Source organism: Apodemus sylvaticus, chromosome 2 (assembly GCF_947179515.1).
Source record: "Apodemus sylvaticus chromosome 2, mApoSyl1.1, whole genome shotgun sequence".
Classification (NCBI taxonomy): Eukaryota; Metazoa; Chordata; class Mammalia; order Rodentia; family Muridae; genus Apodemus; species Apodemus sylvaticus.
In genome coordinates, this window is record NC_067473.1 from 26,895,557 (window position 1) to 26,916,293 (window position 20,737).

The 20,737-nt window shown below is 40.7% G+C and overlaps 1 protein-coding gene across 1 annotated transcript in view; it reads left to right on the forward strand.

The window, feature by feature from the left end:
* Positions 1 to 1,225: 1,225 nt before the first annotated feature.
* The window catches only part of LOC127677828 (disks large homolog 5-like), a 31,824-nt gene continuing 12,312 nt past the window's right edge, over positions 1,226 to 20,737 (forward strand). Inside the window, exons 1-5 of the mRNA XM_052172815.1 lie at positions 1,226 to 1,351; positions 5,341 to 5,536; positions 6,412 to 6,573; positions 7,026 to 7,155; positions 7,791 to 7,974. Of these exons, the coding sequence (XP_052028775.1) occupies positions 1,226 to 1,351; positions 5,341 to 5,536; positions 6,412 to 6,573; positions 7,026 to 7,155; positions 7,791 to 7,974 (798 nt within the window). The remainder of the gene's footprint in view (positions 1,352 to 5,340; positions 5,537 to 6,411; positions 6,574 to 7,025; positions 7,156 to 7,790; positions 7,975 to 20,737) is intronic.

Genomic DNA, 20,737 nt, shown 5'->3' on the forward strand with positions numbered 1-20,737 from the left:
ACCACTCTGGAAATCAGTCTGGCGGTTCCTCCGAAAACTGGGCACCTCACTTCCAGAAGATCCTGCTATACCACTCCTGGGCATATACCCAGAGGATTCCCCACCATGTAATAAGGATACATGTTCCACTATATTCATAGCAGCCCTATTTATAATTGCCAGAAGTTGGAAAGAACCCAGGTATCCCTCAACAGAAGAGTGGATGCAAAAAATGTGGTATATCTACACAATGGAGTACTATTCAGCCATTAGAAACAATGAATTCATGAAATTCTTAGGCAAATGGATGGAGCTAGAGAACATCATACTAAGTGAGGGAACCCAGTCACAAAAGATGAATCATGGTATGCACTCACTAATAAGTGGATATTAACCTAGAAAACTGGAATACCCAAAACATAATCTACACATCAAATGAGGTACAAGAAGAACAGAGGAGTTGCCCCTTGTTCTGGAAAGACTCAGTGAAGCAGTATAGAACAAAATCAGAACAGGGAAGTGGGAAGGGTTGGGTGGGAAAACAGGGGGAGGGAAGGGGACTGATGGGACTTTTGGGGAGTGGGGGTCCAGAAAAGGGGAAATCATTTGAAATGTAAATAAATATATCAATAAAAAAAGAGAGAGAAAACTATTAAGGTGAAAAAAAACAAAAGAAAAAGAAAATATCCTGAGTGAGGTAACCCAGACACAAAAGAACACACATGGTATTTGTTTACTGAAAAGTTGATATTTGCCCTAAAGTTCACAATGTCTATGATACGACCCACAGACACTATGGACCTTAGAAGGAAGGGAGACCATGGCTGCTTCAGTCCTCTATTGAGGAGATAACAGGATGATGGTGGGGGATGGAGGTAGAGGAGATCTGGGAGAGAGAGAGGTGAGGGAGGAAATAAGGGGCAGTATTAGGTACTAGAGAGGATAGGAGAGAAGTAAAGAGTAAATAAAAAGTAAAACAACGATGAGACCCCCCCCCTCCTTAAAGGGATGATGCTACACACTCATTTTGAAATTTTAACACATAAATGTTCCTCAGCAAAAAAAAGAACAGGGACAACAAATGCAGCAGAGACAGAAGGAAGGGACATCCAGGGACTGCCCTACCTGGGGATCCATCAAAATTGCAGACACCAAACCAGACACTGATGGTGTGGTCAAGAGGTGTTTGCTGACAGGCACCTCTTGTGAAGGTTCTTAGGGAAGTCGAGCAGGCAACTTACCCTTGATGTCACCCATTAGACTGAGGTCAGGGAAACTGGTGGGAAAGCTAGGGAAAAAGCTGAAGGGCCAAGAAGAATTGCAACCCCACTGGAAGAACAACATCAATTACAAGGATCACCCAATGTTCCCAGTGAGTAGACCATAAACAGAGGAGTGTACAGGGAGGGATCTTTAGCTCCAGATACATTGTAGCAGAGAATGACCCTGCCGGACAGCAATGGGAGGAGAGGCCCTTAGTCCTGTGGATGATTGATGCCCCAGGGTAGTGAGATGCTGAATCTGTAGGGCAGGAAAGGGTGAGTGGGTGAGGCCCTCATATACGCAAAGGGGAGGGGGGAAGGTAAGATGTGTTTTGAGGGGTTGTTGTAGGCATAACCAGGAAGTGGTATATCATTTGAAATGTATTCGAATGGAATAATTAATAAATACATTTAAAACAATACACATATGCCAGTCATTTAATTTTCACAATGAAGACTCAGGAGCCAGATGCTGGGGTGAAAACTTGCCAGGTCAGAGAGGCAGGGAAAGCCCTCAGCTGACTTTGCTACCTGCTGACCTCCCAGAAGGAAAGCATTCTTTATCCCTCTGCACACTGTTTTTGTTTAGTTATAATGATTCCATTTCAACTGGTTCCTTGGTCTGCCTCTTGCCCTGGAGTTGACATTGGTTTGCCCTGCAATAAAGGTGTGTACTTGGGCTAAGACAAAAGACAATAAATTACTTGTTTACATTAAAGAGAAAGCTCTTGGGTTAAAGGTCTGTGCTAGGTCTGAGCTACACCATAAAAAAAAATGTATTCTGTAAATAACACAATCTGGGGCTTTACAATGTAAACGAATACACTGCAACATAAGTTAGCAATGTTCTCTCTGCTATAGAAATCATGATGTGAACACCATGATCCCAAAGAAAATCAAAACTGTAATCTTGAAGCTGGTGCATATGACCAACAAGGACCTAAACAGCACCAAGGAGACTCCTAATCCTTATCACAAGGGATAAATTACCCATCCCTCTTGTCACATATTTTAGGCCAAGATATCACCATTCCTGGCCTTGGCTCATTGTCCTAGGTGCTGCTGAAGGGAAGGGTTGGTGTCCAGGGGTCACCCAACAAACCACAGGAACACTGAATTAAGTTAAACAGGGAAGGTTTGATGAATACACACTCCACAATGGAACGAGGGCAAAAGCTCAAACCTGAGCAGGAGACATTGTAGCAAGGAATGGCCTTGTCTCTACAGGTGGGAGACCCTTAGTCCCATGGAAGATTGATGCCCCAGTGGAGTGGAGTGCTGAAGCAGTAGGGGAGGGGAAGGTGCATGTGGGGGGAGCACCATCATACAAGCAAAGGGCCCTGACTCAAGCCATTTTAGACATAATAGTGCACAGTGACCTTGAATTTGATGGGTACTAGGTGAAGGATATAGATGTAAAATTTCCTGATTAAAATTCTCACAACATACAGTACATAACATAGTACATGGACAGCATGACCCTGATCTGAAACAAGATTTTTTTCTTTTGTTTTACATGAAGGACTTGGAAATATGTTACAACATCAGTATGAAATAGATGGCTAGCAAGTGACAAAGTTGCTACAGTTGCAATGGCACAAATAATTATCAAAAAAAATGTCTCATTAGGAAAAGTTTCTGCATGACCTTACCATGTTTAGACTAGTTCTGTGACCTCAAGAGGAGCTCCTTAGAAGTAGAACAGGAAAGGTGTTTGTTGCCTGAAAGGAGGGCCTGAGCAGTGTTGCTCACCCTTCTCAGTGACAATTGCACCTCACTCTGTCCCTGCAGGGGATCTCAAAGTGTCCTTCCAACTTCCCTGTGAACCAGTCTAGGCACACAAAGGCCAGGAACCAGTGCTCGTGTCCCACTCCTCACTTATGCTCCATTTTCAACAATGTACATGTAGAAGCAAATAAAGCATGGCAACTTGACATTCATACTCTTCACATCTTACTGGGGGCAGCAATTGCTTGACTACACCCAAATCTATAAAATATGTGGGCACTGGGGAAGTATATCAAGATAAAGCTAGGAGAGAGGTGCATGAACTCTGCCCTGGATTGAATGCAGAAATGTAGGGATGGGAGACACGTGTATGGTTAAATATCCCACTCAGTTCACATTGTGTCTGCTTGAAGGGTAGTATCTCTGATGGTGTCTGTTAAGTCCCTCGAAAGGTTCACTGGGTTTTGGCCTCAGCACTTGATATGTGGTGATGTGGCAGTGGCACTCAGGAAAGCTAGAGATTGTAACTGGCACTGTATCATGCTAGCAGGGTGATACCCACTCTCATTATTTCTTTTTTTAAAATATTTTTATTTTCTATATTCTTTTTTACATTCCAAATGATGTCCCCTTTCCCAGAACCCCCCTCCCCATTGGTCTCATAAACCTTCTTCATTTCTTAATGTGAACCCACAGAAAAAGAGAACAAAATGCTTAGAAAAGAAAGAACATTTCCGCTTCTCCATCTTCCCAGGTAGAAACACTTGCAGAGAGAAAATGGTAAGTTCATTAAAATAGACAAAGATTGGTAGGTGAGGCCTTGAATGGAGGGTGTGTTTCAATGTTTTCTCTGAAACCGAGTTTTAAAAATTCCATTTCATCCTCTACCTGGCCTCCCAGGCTAACCTTCACCTCAGATAATCCTGCTTCCATCTTAATGTTGTTAGGCTTACAAGTGGGGCTCCTAGGAATGGTAGGACAGGACTAGTCACTAACAGAGACCTTGGTTTTCTAATGCTGAGGTGTGTACCCACAAGTGTAGCTGCAGACATTTTGTTCTATGTCAGCTCCCTAGTTCGATTACTGCTATAATGTGCCTGCCAAATCACTGACACAAAAAAGTAACTTGTCTCAGAGGAAGGTCATGTTGTCACATACTCTTATGTTATTTATGATATTTGTTACACTTATCATGTTCAACAAAATTTACATAGGACCCATCAAATTAATGATCAATATACACTCTTATATCTAAAATGACCTAATCAGAAATGAGCACTGAACACTTCATACAACTTCATAGAAGCTACCTGTATTTTGGGTTTTGTTTGTTTGTTTGTTTGTTTTTGTTTTTTGCTTTAGAAGATGATGAATTTAGATGTTTGTAGGCATGCCTCAGCTCCCAAAATCTGATATGTGGTCCTGTTCAATCAGTATTATGGTCTACATTCATTAATCCATCCCTATTTATTTGAGAAAGGTGTTTTTCTGGTTTGTGGGGCCGATCATGAACCCAAGCACAAGACGTTAGGCCCTTGCTCTGTGCACTAACATACATCTATTATATTTTCATACACCCTTAACAATTTTGACTATTTTATTTTGTTCTGACATAATCTCATTTTATAGATTATAGAGGGCTATTAGCAATCCTCCTTTGGTGACACTGGTGCAAAAATGAGACTCTGCCTGAGGGCCTTTCCATTGGTGGCTCCAATATTTTACTTTCCTCTGCCAACTGATCTCCAGACTCTTGCCAGAACCATGAGGACTGCAACTCTCTCTCTCTCTCTCTCTCTCTCTCTCTCTCTCTCTCTCTCTCTCTCTCTCTCTCTCTCTCTCTCTCTCTCTCTCTGTTAAGTCATCTTGGGGCAGCTTTAAAAAAGCTAAGCACAAGATATCATGAGTGTAGCTCCTAACACACATCCACATATTAACCTGCCCTGCAGGCTCTGCCTGGATGTAATTTCATGCACCTGTACCAAAGACAGGAGAACTTTTGACTGCATTTTAGAACTGGAGTTATTTCTCAGTACATTTTAAAGGTTCATATTACTGATTGAGGAAAATTTGAGATAGGATAAGACATTTCTGAGAAGGGTTTGAAAAGGAAATCCTCAGTTAGAAACACAGGGATTACTGAGGTGATGACAATTATGCCCAGAGTAAACCATGGCCTTGGAAGGAAGATGGGCTCAGTGGCTATGCCCCAGGAGAGTCTTCAGGAAAGAGCACTTAAGCTTCATGTTCAATACAGGGAGAACATTAGCAGGGAGCCAAGGACTGTATGTAACCCATGACATCAGCAGTCCCTTCTTGAACATTCTATAATCTTCTGGAGAGTTCTTGGCATGAGCTGTGATGTCACCAGTGTTGTAGCAACAGCAGAGCATTGAGGTTTCTCAGTCAGTGTCTACAAGACACACTGATAGACATGTTTGCCCGGCTCAGAAAACTATTTCGGAGAACCAATGTGGATGGGAGAGAGACTAGAGAGAGGAGTAAGGGAGCTGGCCTTTCATCTGAGAGTAATGAAGGACAAAGGAGGTGGTCATGGAGAATGTGGAGTAAGTACTGGGAAGTGGATATTCAGCTTCCTGGCAGGGTGGCCTGAGCTGGCCTTTCTAGCAAATTCCAATTCTTCACTTTCACTGAGTATTGTGGTTGTTACTTGGGGACAGAATGAGAGCATCAGGAGTCACAGAGGATCTAACCTACACCAATTAGGGAAGGGCATCACTGCCTTCACTACCATGCTTCTAGCTTCAGCTTCTCTGACAATAGTACCAGGGAGAAATTTGTGCCCCTGCTGATAACCTCTTGTTCTCAGAACTACTCTGACTTCCTCTCCCTCAAAGTTCCCACCTTAGCTTTACCACTGGTTGTGTGTGGCAGGAATTATTGTACTGTAACCAAAGACCTATCAGAGTTGATAAACCCAGCAGAGATTCCATCCTGTGGCTGCTTCTGGGGTGCTTGTTGTTTCAATAGAGGAAATAAATCAGTGTGTTCTCCCCCTGCAGGATGTTTTAAGGCCATTTCCTGGGTCTAGAGTAACAGGATAGAAGATCTGAACATCATACAGCACTCAAGTACTTGTGAATTGTGAATTTATAGTGTGACTTGTGAAACCAGAGGACTAAGGACTCTGAAGCCAAGTTGCACTCTGTGCATTTGGTAATAAGCCAGGAGAAGCCATCTCTGTGGTCATCATAAGAATACATAGGGAGACAGAGGACACACATGGCTGCTTACATCTCCTAGTCTCTATAGAGTGATGGGAGAACTGAGATCCACTGAGGATGCATCTAAAGCCTGGACGAAACTCGGTGTGGTGTCACTGGGTTCTAGGCCTGTGGTCTACTTTATAGGCCTCAGAGTAGACTGTCTACACTCTATGCATTCCCAACATGTAACTTCACTTGTGTTCTTTTACCTACAGGGGCTGGCAGGCAGACATCATCCCCTGCAACTGTCCTAAGCAAGAAGCAGGCCAAGGAGGAAGAGGAGAGGCTGACCAGAGAGCTGCAGCTCATTACACAAGAGAGAAATGAGCTGAGAGATCGCTTGATCTATGTCACAGAGGGAGCCATGAAAAAGAGGTATGCATTGCTCCAAATGCTGTGGTGTTCATTTGGAGTCAATGCCACACTTGTCTTTTTAAGACGGTTGATCATAGGAAGGTGTATCTTCATAATATCCCTGGGTCAAACCTCATGTCCCTTAATACTTCTTACCATGCCATGGTAGCACACACCTGTATTCCCAGCATTTGGAAAGCAGTGGCAGACAGATTTCTGAGGTTGAGGCCAGCCTTGTCTACACAGTGAGTTGCAGGACAGCCAGGGCTACACAGAGAAACCTTGTCTCAAAAATACAAAAAATATATATAAATATAAATAAATAAATAAATAAATAAATAAATAAATAAATAAATAAATAAATAAATAAATAAAATACTTAGATGTGTATGTGTCTTGGTTTCTGAAAAGGTGTATTAAAAAAAGCACATGTTCATGGAGTTCTATCTTCCTGGGGACAGGCCATACTACACACCAAATCCATTATATGAAAAATTAAAGTTAAAGGAGAAGGAGATTATGACATTTCTACACACCTTAGAGAAAGAGAACATTGAGGCCAAACAGACCTTCCAGGATCTCAAGAAGGAGATTAACTTCTATCGGTAAGTACTGTTCATGGAGATCACCAGGTGTGCAATGAACATTTCTGACTTCCTTTGTTTCTGGACTGGAGAGTTTGCAGGTCTGATTCTATCCCTTCAGCCTTTTAGACATCACTGTGCCTTGGGACTTCTCCTGTCAGTTTCAAAGTCTGTAAGAGACTGTTACTCATCCTAATATTGTACAGGCATCATCAGGAGCCTCACATTAGAAGAGTGATTCAGATCATGAGAGGGTAATGGTACAGTTCTAGGTCTGTGGGACTCAGGCATGGTTTTACAGAGCTAAATGTGATCTAACAGAAGGATACAATGCCCTCCTCTTGATTCTACTGAATGCATTGAGGGTATCTGCAACCTACTAATTGATGTTGCTGAAATGCATTGGGCTGTCATAGATAGTTTCAGATCCCTTGTTCTTTGGAGAGACATGCAACCTTATTGGTGTTTGGGCTGCAACAATCATTTATTTCTTCCCTCAAGTTGCTATTTGCTGTTTGTGTACCTCTCAAGAATGTATTGAGATGTATTGCATTAGGTATTCCTGGGAACCTAGGTCTTGGTGGGGTTAATGGGACCTTGATGTAGGAATGGGAGGAGAAGACTGCAGGATTTTACCATGAAGATTGTGTGTCTAGCAACCTGCACAGCCGACTCCTGATGCAGAAGAACATTATGAATAAGAGATTGGTTACACTGAAGCAGGAGAACAAGGAAGTACATGCTGATTGGACCACCATTCAGCAATACCTGATTGACTTGAACCTAAATGATAAAGATGAACAGGACAAGACCAGCATCCTCCAGGGCCAACAACATCAGGTAGATACAAGCAGCTCAGCCTGGCTTATACTGACTGATAACATTTTCCCACTGCATCCATCTTTGCTTTCACACAGCACCATTCTAATGCACAGTCCCAAGCAGCCACCCACCTCATGGAATGTAGTTGGTCATTGCTAGGGCTATGCACATTCTGGGTTGTGAACCTCTTGAGATAAGCTGAAATATGGCAAGTATACCTTTCTACTCCTCTTTATTCTGAAGACCAGTAAGGGTGATAGATCAATATCATGCAGCATTCCTACACCTGCTCATGATAAGTGGGCTGCTTTGCAGAGCTTTGAGTAAGTTCTGCATCCTGTGACAGAGGTCACGCAAGGGTCATGTGACTTCCCAAGTGGGAAGCAACTTGCAGGGTTAAAATTCAAACACTAATAAGAAATATGTTATTATCCTTGTCTTTGATCTGTGTGGCGTGTGGCATTTTTCTTTCCTCCTGTAACCCAGTGAAGTCTCTTCCAATTGCCCATTTCTTGTTGTGCCCTGATAAAAATGAGTAGCAGCTTGTCAACACATGTAATAGGTTAGTGTTGCTGGATATTTTGCTGTGCCTGCAGTTATAACAGCAATGGTGTCAGTTAAAAGATCAATGATAACATTCCTGTTGAGAGGGTAGGAGGCAGCAACCTGACAGCTGACATTTAGGTTCCCAACAAGCCTCTGTCTTAATAACTGCCTTCCTCTTCTAGGATGCAGAGAGTGTAGCAAGAGCTGAAATTTCCACAGCCCAGGCAGAGGGCCTCCTGCAGAATGAGTTGCCACTTCAGGAAGACACTGCTGAGCTCCATCCTCAACAGCCACAAAATTCCTTGGATGAGTCTTCTACCACATAATTGAACTCCTCAGGTTGAATAGGCACTAACTACCTAGCCAGTGAGCCAATCAATTCAGGAATTTATTCCCTTTTCTGTACAAACAACACCCCTTGGGGGAGAACTGAGGTGACTGCCCTGCCACCACATGTCCAAGAGAAGATACAGACTATATGTCCCTGTTGCTGAAAGTGTAGTAAGAGAACTCTGGTTCATATAATTTACTGTTAGAGTTTTGGTTGCTGTTTGGTTTTTTTGCTGTTTTGTTACTTGTTATGTTATTGGATATTATATATTATTGTTATTGCTTTTTTTCCTTATGCTTTTCACTGTTTATAATAATTATCTTTGAAAGCCTATTTTTGAAATGTATTTCTGATGAATAAAAATTTATTTGTGACTCCTCACTTTTGAGACCATATTACTTACTTATTCAGGTTTACTGTCCTATCCTGAAGACATAGACCTCACAACCACAGATGGATCTCTGTAAGCCCCAGGAAACCTGGCTACAGACTGATTTCAAAGCCCACTAGGGTATATAAGACAATGGTCTTTTGTATGAATAATGTGGCTTCTCCCATGGATACACACTTTAGGATGTAATCACTGACATACGCTCTCCATGCTGTCATGTATTCTCCTACTCCTAAAATATAGACCTCTATTAGAATGGAGACTGCAGCTCCTATCTATTTAATATAGCCCATGAATTTCTACCTAGAACAATCAGACATCAAAATGACATCAAGGGCATACAAAAGGTAAGGGACAATGTCAAAGTATCGCTATTTACACATGATATGATAGTATACTTAAGTGATTCCTAAAGATGTACAAAAGAACTATACCTGATAAACACCTACAGGGAAAGTCTCTTGATTCACAATGAACTTTAAAAAGTCAGTAGCTGTTTTTATTGAAAGGATAAAGAAGCTGAAAAAAAATTAGGAAAGCCACAACATACAGTATCCAGAATTAATAAACTGTATCTTGGTATAAGTTTATGAAAGCAATGAAAGACATATAAGACAAGATTTTCAAATCTATGCTCAAAATGCAAGTGCACCCTCATTCGTCAAAGAATCTTTACTAAAGCTCAAATCACACATTGCACCTGACACAATAGTTGTGGGTAACTTCAACACCCCACTATCCTCAATGAACTGATCAGGAAAGTAGAAACTAAACAGGGACACAGTGAAACCAACTGAAGTTTTGGACCAATTGGATTTAACAGATATATATATATATAGAGAGAGACAATTGGATTTAACAGATATATATATATATATATATATATATATATATATATATATATATATATATAGAGAGAGAGAGAGAGAGAGAGAGAGAGAGAACATTTTATCCTAAAGCAAAAAAATATATATTTTTCTCAGCACCTCATGGTACTTTCTCCAAAATCGACCATATAAGTGGTCACAAGTCATACCTCAACAGATATAAGAAGATCAAAATAATCCCATACCTCCTATCAGATCACTATGGATTAAGAGTTGTCCTCAATAGCAACAAAAAAACAGAAGCCCACATACACAGGGAAGCTGAACAATACTCAATGACACCTTGGTCAAGGAAGAAATAAAGAAATCAAAGACTGCTTAGAATTTAAAGAAAATAGAGGCACAACATACCCAAATTATGGGACACAATGAAAGGAATGCTAAGAGGAAAACTCATAGCCCTGAGTGCCTCCAAAAAGAAACTGGAGAGAGCATACATTAGCACCTTAAGGACACACCTGAATGGCCTGGAACACAAAGGTTAATTCACCCAGCAGCAGTAGAAGACAGGAAATCATCAAACTCAGGGCTGAAATCAATCAAGTAGAAACAAAGAGAACCATACAAAGAGAAATCTGGAAAAAATTATCATGAGAAGGAAAGAGTTCCCATGGTCAGAGTTAACAAGGATTACCATAGAGAAAATGGACATCTGAGGGAAAGCAACTTACAGATACAATACATTCCTATCAAAATCCCAACACAATTAATTACAGGTCTTGATAGAGCCCTTCTTCTGTTCATATGGATAAACAAAAAGCCCAGTGTCTTAGTTAAGTGGATATTAGCCTAGAAACTTTGAATACCCAGGACATAATCCACAAATTAAATGAGGTCCAAAAAGAATGGAGGAGTGGCCCCTGGTTCTGGAAAGACTCAGTGCAAGAGTATAGGGGAATTCCAGACAGGGAAGTGAGAAGGGGTGGATGGAAGAATAGGGGGAGCGATGAGGGCTTATGGGGCTTGCAGGGAGTGGGGACCCAGAAAAGGAGAAATCATTTGCAATGTAAATAAAAAAAAAAGAAAAGAAAAGAAATGAAGAAAGCTTTTTTATTTTTTTTATCACACATGGTTTTTTTTTAAATTAATTTATTTATTTTTATTTACATTGCAAATGATTTCCCCTTTTCTGGGTCCCCACTCCCCGCAAGTCCCATAAACCCTCTTCCGTCCCCCTGTTCTCCCATCCACCCCTTCCCACTTCCCTGTTCTGGAATTCCCCTATACTCTTGCACTGAGTCTTTCCAGAACCAGGGCCCACTCCTCCATTCTTTTTGGACATCATTTAATTTGTGGATTATGTCCTGGGTATTCAAAGTTTCTAGGCTAATATCCACTTTTCAGTGAGTGCATACCATGATTGATCTTTTGAGACTGGGTTACCTCACTTAGTATGATGTTCTCCAGCTCCATCCATTTGTCTAAGCTTAACTCCAAATGGATCGAGGACCTCCACATAAAACCTGACACACTGAAACTAATTGAAAAAAAAAACTGGGGAAGACCCTGGAGAACATGGGCACAGGGGAAAAGTTCCTGAATAGAACACCAATAGCTTATGCTCTAAGATCAAGAATTGACAAATGGGACCTCATAAAACTACAAAGTTTCTGTAAGGCAAAGGACACCGTCAAAAGGACAAAAGGTCAACCAACAGACTGGGAAAGAATCTTCTCCAACCCTAAATCCGACAGAGGGCTAATATCTAATATATACAAAGAACTCAAGAAAGTAGAACCCAGAGATCCAAATAACCCCATTAAAAAGTGGGGTATGGAGCTAAACAAAGAATTTTCACATGAAGAACTTCAGAGAGCTGAGAAACACATTAAGAAATGTTCAACATCATTAATTATTAGGGAAATGCAAATCAAAACAACCCTGAGATTTCAACTCACACCAGAAAGAATGGCTAAGGTCAAAAATTCAGGAGACAGCAGGTGTTGGCGAGGATGTGGAGAAAGAGGAACACTCCTCCACTGCTGGTGGGATTGCAAGATGGTGTGACTACTTTGGAAATCAGTCTGGCGGTTCCTCAGAAAACTGGGCATGTCACTTCCTGAGGACCCTGTTATACCACTACTGGGCATATATCCAGAGGATTCTTCAGCATGCAATAAGGACACATGCTCCACTATGTTCATAGCAGCCCTATTTGTAATAGACAGAAGCTGGAAAGAACCTAGATGTCCTTCAACGGAGGAATGGATACAAAAAATGTGGTATATTTATACAATGGAGTACTATTCAGCCATTATAAACAATGAATTCATGAAATTCTTAGACAAATGAAAGCTTTTTTAAATGTTGCAGCTGGACTCTGGGAATTTAAGAATCTTCTTTCAATAAATAATGAATGAGAAAAAAATCAAAAGATGTACATTACAGGCATCTAAAAGCACAAGATATATACCACCATTTAAAAAATGTCATACTGAGAAAGTCCCAGATTCAAGCAAGACAAAAACACAGCTTCTCACTCGGGACGCTTTCTTCCTTTACGACTCCACCTTTCAGACTTGAAAACTGAGCAGGGAGTGCCATTCTTTATGCCCAGAATGGATCTTTGTTTCATTTATTTTATCCTCTATGTCAGAAACACTGCACAGAACAATAACTTTGAGTTTTGTTTATTTTTAAGATTCAAGCTAATTATAGGTTCGTTTATCCCCCTTCCTCTTTTCCTCCCCTTTCTTCAGAGCATCATCAAAAACTGAAAGACAAAATTGCCAACAACCATGTTAAATTCTATATCATTTGATCCTCCAAATTCAGGAACTCTAAAACACTATGGAACTCTGTTCTGAAGTTTAGTCAGAATAAAAGCCAATATTTTCTTTCCTCATCCAGAAAAAAAAAAAAAAAAAACACAGCTTCTCAAACTGCAACTCTAAGTTTCTCTAGGTGAACATCTATGTTACAAATGAATAGGCACCCACATTCATAAAATAAACTTTACTAATGCTCAAATCATGCATTGCATCTCACACAATAATAGTGGGATACTTCAACACAACATCCTCATCATTGGACATATCATGGAAACCCAAACTAAACAGATACAGAATGAAACTAACAGCAGTTATTGACCAAATTATAACAGATACCAAAAGAATATTTTATCATAAACCAGAAGAATATATCTTCTCAGCACCTCATGGTACCTGCTCCTAAGTTGACCATCCTCTTGATAACAAAACAAGCTATACCTGATACAAGAAAATTGAAATAAATCCATGTATCCTATTGGATCACCACAGTCTAAGGCTGGTCTTCAATGGCAACAAAAACAACAGAAATCCCACATACACATGTAAGCTGAACTATACCCTATTCAATGATAACTTGGTCCAGGAAGAAATAAAAAAACATTTTAGAATTTAATGAAGATGAAGACACAACATCTCCAAACTTATGGGACACAATGAATGCAGTGCTAAGATGAACACTCAAAGCTCTGAGTGCATCCATAAAAGAACATGAAGAGAACATACACTAGAAGCTTGACAGTACACCTAAAAGCTCTAAAACATAAAGAAGCAAATATATCCAAGAGGAGTAAATGGCAAAATCACACTTGAATTAGCAAAAGGCTCATTATGCTCTAAGATCAAGAATTGACAAATGGGACCTCATAAAATTACAAAGTTTCTGTAAGGCAAAGGACACCATCAAAAGGACAAATCGGCAACCAACATATTGGGAAAAGATCTTCACCAATCCTACATCAGATAGAGGGCTAATATCCAATATATATAAAGAACTCAAGAAGTTAGACTCCAGAAAACCAAACAACCCTATTAAAATGGGGTACAGAGTTAAACAAAGAATTCTCACCTGAAGAACTTTGGATGGCGGAGAAACATCTTAAAAACTGCTCAACTTCATTGGTCATTAGGGAAATGCAAATCAAAACAACCCTGAGATTTCACCTTACACCAGTCAGAATGGCTAAGATTAAAAATTCAGGAGACAGTAGATGTTGGCAAGGATGTGGAGAAAGAGGAACACTCCTCCAAAGCTGGTGGGGTTGCAAATTGGTACAACCACTCTGGAAATCAGTCTGGCGGTTCCTCCGAAAACTGGGCACCTCACTTCCAGAAGATCCTGCTATACCACTCCTGGGCATATACCCAAAAGATTCCCCAGCATGTAATAAGGATACATGTTCCACTATGTTCATAGCAGCCCTATTTATAATTACCAGAAGTTGGAAAGAACCCAGGTATCCCTCAACAGAAGAGTGGATGCAAAAAATGTGGTATGTATACACATTGGAGTACTATTCAGCCATTAGAAACAATGAATTCATGAAATTCTTAGGGAAATGGATGGAGCTGGAGAACATCATACTAAGTGAGGGAACCCAGACTCAAAAGATGAATCATGGTATGCACTCACTAATAAGTGGATATTAACCTAGAAAACTGGAATACCCAAAACATAATCCACACATCAAATGAGGTACAAGAAGAACGGAGGAGTGGCCCCTTGTTCTGGAAAGACTCAGTGAAGCAGTATAGAACAAAATCAGAACAGGGAGGTGGGAAGGGTTGGGTGGGAAAACAGGGGGAGGGAAGGGGACTGATGGGACTTTCAGGGAGTGGGGGTCCAGAAAGGGGGAAATCATTTGAAATGTAAATAAATATATCAATAAATTTTAAAAAAGAAAATAAAAATATAAAAAACAAACAAACAAACAAAAAAGATCAATCCTACATCCGATAGAGGGCTAATATCCAATATATACAAAGAACTCAAGAAATTATACTCTAGACAATCAAACAACCCTATTAAAAATAGGGTACAGAGCTAAACAAAAAATTCTCAAATGAGGAAACCGGAATGGTCAAAAAGCTCCTAAAGAGATATTCAACATCCTTAGTCATGAGGGAAATACATATCAAAACAACCCTGAGATTCCACCTCACACCAGTCAAAATGACTAAAATCAAAAACTCAGGGAACATATGCTAGCGAGGGTGTGGAAAAAGAGGAAGACTTCTCCATTGCTGGTGGGATTGTAAACTGGTACAACCACTCTGGAAATCAGTTTGGCGGTTCCTCAGAAAATTGGACATAGTATTACCTGAGGACCCAGCTATACCACTCAAAAGATGCTCCAACCTGTAAGAAGGACACATGATCCACTATGTTCATAGCAGCCTTATTTATAATAGCCACAAGCTGGAAAGAACCCAGATGTCCTTCAATAGAAGAATGGATACAGAAAATGTAGTATATTTATACAATGAAATACTACTCAGCTATTAAAAACAATGAATTCATAAAATTCTTAGGCAAATGGATAGAACTTGAAAATATCATCCTGAATGAGGTAACCCAATCACAAAAGAACACACATGGTATGCACTCATTGATAAGTAAATATTAGCCCAAAAGCACAGAATACCCACAATACAATTCACAGACCACATGAAGCTCAAGAAGAAGGAAGACCAAAGTGTGGGTGCTTTGGTTCTTTGGAGAAGGGGAACAAAATACTCACAGAAGTAAATATGAAGATAAAGTATGGGCCAAAGACTGAAGGACACAACATCCAGGGACTGCTCTACCTGGGGATTCATCACATATACAGTCACCAAACCCCAGCACTATTGTGGATGCTAGGAAATGCTTGCTGAAAGGAGCCTGATATGGAGGTCTCCTGAGAGGCCCTGCTAGAGCCTTACAAATACAGAGGCAGATTCTTGCAGCCAACCATTGGACTGAGCACATGTTCCTCAATGGAAGAGTTAGAGAAAGGACTGAAGGAGCTGAAGGGGTTTGCAACATTATAGGAAAAACAACAATATCAACCAACCAGACCCCCCCCCAGAGCTCCCAGAGACTAAGCCATCAACCAAGGAGTACACATGGCTCCAGATGCTAGTGGGGTGGGTGGAGAAACACCCTCATAGAAGCAGGGTAGGGAGGATGGGATAGGGGGTTTCCAGGAGGGGGAGAATAGGGAAATGGGATAAAATTTGAAATGTAAGGAGAGAAACTATGCAATAAAAAATCAGTATGCAGTTGGAAATTAAAAAAAAAAAAGAACAAAATCAGAACAGGGAAGTGGGAAGGGTTGGGTGGGAAAACAGGGGGAGGGAAGGGGACTGATGGGACTTTCGGGGAGTGGGGGTCCAGTAAAGGGGAAATCTTTTCAAATGTAAATAAATATATCAATAAATTTAAAAAAATAAAAAAATAAAAAATAAATAAAAAAGGTGATGTTAAAAGGTAAAAAAAAAAAAAAAAAAAAAAAAAAAAAAAAAAAAAAAAAAAACCTACACACCTATGCTCACTTGATCTTTGACAAAGAAGATAAAACCATCCAGTGGAAAAAAAGACAGCATGTTTATGAAATAATGCTGCTTCAAGTGGAGGTCAGCATGTAGTAGAATGCAAATTGATCCTTTTTTTTTGTTTATTTTGTTCCCAATGGAGATATTTTGTAAACATAAATTACTTGGTCAACAGTTTGAATAATTAACTGCTCAGACCAGTCAAACCTGTAGCTGAGGGTCAAACACAAAACTGTAAAATCATAACTTTCTTTATGCGATTTTATTCTCCAGGGTGAAGTTAGTAGTTGACAATGTCAAAGCTTGCACCAAGCATCCTCTGCCTCTTCAATGCCCAGGGCCTTGAAGGGTCAGGGAGGAGCCTGGAAGCAGCAGGGAGCTAGGCTAGGATCTGGAAGCAGTGGCTGATGGTGCCTTCCTGACCTTCTGACACTAGGGCAATGGAACTGGGGACAGGGAAGAGTAAAGAGGACCAGATCTGTGTCTTCCTCCAAGGAGGCCTGCTGTTCTTCCTCCAAGGAGGCCTGCTGTTGCCTACTTCACTGCACAGTGTACCCTGCTGTGGAGGTGCAGGGCTCCAGAGGTCCAGTCTACAGAGTAGGATGCACAGGGTGCTCACCCACTGGAAGCTGAGATCCTGGCAGTGGCACAGGAGCCTGGGCATGAGTCATGCCCCTGTAGCTTCCACAGAGCTCCAGAACCTGCACAAGTTGCAGGAACCAAAGAGTCACTTAAAAACTGAAGTACTGATATCAACTCAATGCTATGTTATATAATAAAAGGAGAGGAAGGAAAACATGGTTGTTATATACACACAGATGCACATTGATACACACTGACATATATCATATGTATACATGTACAAACATATCCTTAAGAAATGGGACAAAATCACTCATGACATTTACACGCCTCATTTCTCTTACAGATCATATGGCCACAGCTGGTATTATCTGCCTATGGCCTGGGTTTTGCTTTCTGTTCTTTTTTTTTTTTCTTTTTTGTGAATGTGAGTGTTGGCACACATATGCCATTACACACATGTGGTAGAAAGAAGACACAACTTTGGGACACAACCTCTGTCTCATCTTCTAGCTTCTTGAGACAGGTCCTCTTGTCATCTGCTGCTCTATGTGCCAGGCTACCTGGTTTTTAAGTTTTCATGGGAGCTCCTGTCTCTGCCTGCTTCCTTTCTGAAGGAGCTCTGGGGCTGCAGATGCCCACAAGCACATACAAGCCTTTGTGGCTTCTGGGATCTGAGGTTCAAGTCCTCATGCTTGTATGCAATTCTCTTTCCTCACATCCATTTTTTTTTCTTTTTTTCTATATTCTTTGTTTACATTCCAAATGATTTTCCCTTTCCCAGTCCTCCCCATAAGTCCCATAAGCCCTCTTTCCTCTCCCTGTTTCCCAATCACCCCCTGCCACTTCTCTTTCCTGGTAATCCCCTACATTGCTGCATCAAGCCTTTCCAGGACCAAGGCCCTCTCCTTCCTTCTTCATGGGAATCATTTGATATGTAAATTGTGTCTTGAATATTCAGCGCTTCTGGGCTAATATCCACTTATCAGTGACTGTATTCCTTGTGTGTTCATTTGTAATTGGGTTACCTCACTTAGGATGATATTTTCCAGTTCCAACCATTTGCCTAAGAATTTCATGAATTCTTTGTTTTTCATTGCTGAGTAGAATTCCATTGTGTGAATATACCACATTTTCTGTATCCATTCATCCATTGAAGGACATCTGGATTCTTTCAAGCTTCTGACTATTATAAATAAGGCTGCTATGAAAATAGTGGAGCATGTTACCCTGTTATATCACTCACAGGCATATACCCAGAGGATTCCCTGTCATGCAATAAGGACACATGCTTCATTTTTAAGCATTTGCATCAAGTCCTGCTGTTTTGGAATGGTCAACTCGTAGTGTCCTTTATGCAAGTCTAAACATTTCCTTCAAGTATGTTTCAGGTGTTACTTAAACACAGATGGCTTTCCTGTAATGGCCTCTCATTTCTGTGAATATCTGAATTTAATCTGCAAATGAACAACACCTCCACAGAAACTAAGATTAATGATAGAGCGAAGTGTTGAACCTGAGATGTGTGAGGGAATTCTACATATCTAATAGAAAATATCATGTCTCAAACATTGGAGAAAAACCTGGCCTGTTTAGGTGATTGAAGCTATGGTGGCTAGTAAAACCGTTCAGACCAATGCACAGAGGAAGAAGACAGGAGGAAGACATGGGTCACAGATGTAAAGAAACTCACCAACATGAGAAATGAGGACAGGCAGTCTCTTTACTAGTTCTATCATGATAATATTTGTTTAATGTGTATTTCAAAGTATTAAACAGGTATCTCTGGGAGCTTGGGAGCTACTAATTTTTAAAGGGCTGTCGAGTCCACAGCTGTTCACATGCAGGCATTTTAAGGGTTGACCGCAGCCACTTTTGAATTTCTTCTAGCCTACTTGGAATGCTCCTACATTCAGAATTCCACCAGCCCATCTTAACTGCTCTCACAGCAACCAAAAACTTTGTGTACTTTTAGTCTTTACAGTTTTCCTTTTTTTACTTTTCATTTACATTTCAAATGTTGTCCCCTTTCCTGGCCCCCCAAAAGTCTCATAACCCATCTCCCCTCCGACTGTTCCATGATCATCCCTCGCCTGATTCCCTGTCCCAGCATTCCCCCACACTGCTGCATCCAGCCTTTCCAGGCCCAAAGGCCTCTCCTTACTTTGATGTCCAACAAGGACATCCTCTACTGCCTAAGTGCTTGGGGCCATGGGTAACTCCATGTGTACTCTCTGGTTGATGATTTTGTCCCTGGGAGCTCTGGGAGTACTGGGTGGCTCATAATGTTGCTCCTCCTATGGTGCTGCAAAACCCTTCAGCTCCTTTGATCCTTTTTCTAGCTCCCAAATTGAAGACCCTGTGCTCAGTTCAATGGTTGGTCATGAATTAGCAGAGCCTCCTAGATGACAGCTATATCCAGCTCTGGTCATCAAGTACTTGTTGGTATCAATAATAATGTCTGTATATGGGATGGAATCACTAGGTGGGGTAGTCTCTGGAAGGTCTTTCCCTCAATCTCTGCTCAACACTGCTTCTGTATCTCCTTCTGTGGGTATTTTGTTCCCCCCTTCTAAGAAGGAACAGAATATCCATATTTTGTTCTTCCTTCTTCTTAGGCATCATTTTATATGTCAACTGTGTCTTGGGCATTCAAAGTTTTTGGGCTAATATCCACTTATCAGTGAGTGCATACCATGTGTCTTCTTTTGTGATTGGATTACCTCACTCATGATGATATTTTCCAGTTTTATCCATTTGCCCAAGAATTTCATGAATTCATTGTTTTAATAGCTAATTAGTATTCCATTGTGTAAATTTACCACAATTTCTGTGTCTATTCCTCTACTGAGGAACATCTTGGTTCTTTCCAGCTTCTGGCTATTATAAATAAGGCTGTGGTAAACATACTGGAGCATGTCTCCTGATTATGTGCTGGAGAATCCTCTGAATAGATGCCCAGGAGTGGTATAACAGGGTCCTCTGGTAATAGAATGCCCAGTTTTCTGAGGAACTGCCAAACAGATTTCTAGAGTGGTTTTACCAGCTTGCAATCCTGCCAGCAGTGGTGGAGTGTTCCTCTTCCTCCACATCCTGGCCAGCACCTGCTGTCTCCTGAGTTTTTGATCATAGCCATTTTGACTGGTGTGAGGTAAAATCTCAGGATTATTTTGATTTGCATTTCCCTGATGACTAAATATGTTGAACATTTCTTTAGGTGCTTCTCAACCATTCATTATTCCTCAGGTGAAAATTCTTGGTTTAGCTCTGTATCCCTTTTTTAATAGGGTTATTTGGTTCTCTGAAGTCTAACTTCTTGAGTCCTTCGTATATTAGCCTCTGTCAGATGTAGGGTTGGTAAAAATATTTTCCCAATTTGTTGCTTGCCATTTTGTCCTATTGACAGTGTCTTTTGCCTTACAGAAACTTTGTTTTTCTTTGAGGTCCCATTTGTCAATATTTGATCTTACAGCATAAGATACTGGTGTTCTGTTCAGGAAATTTTCCCCTGTGCCCATGTGTTCAGCTTCTTTTCTCTTACTTTCAGTGTGTCTGGTTTCATGTAGAGGTCCTTGATCCACCTGGACTTGATTTTTGTACTAGGAGATAAAAATGGTTCAAATTGCATTCTTCTACATGGTAGCCTACAGTTGAACCAGCACCATTTGTTAAAAAGGCTATCATTTTTCCACTGGATGGTTTTAGTTCCTTTGTCAAAGATCAAGTGACCATAGGAGTG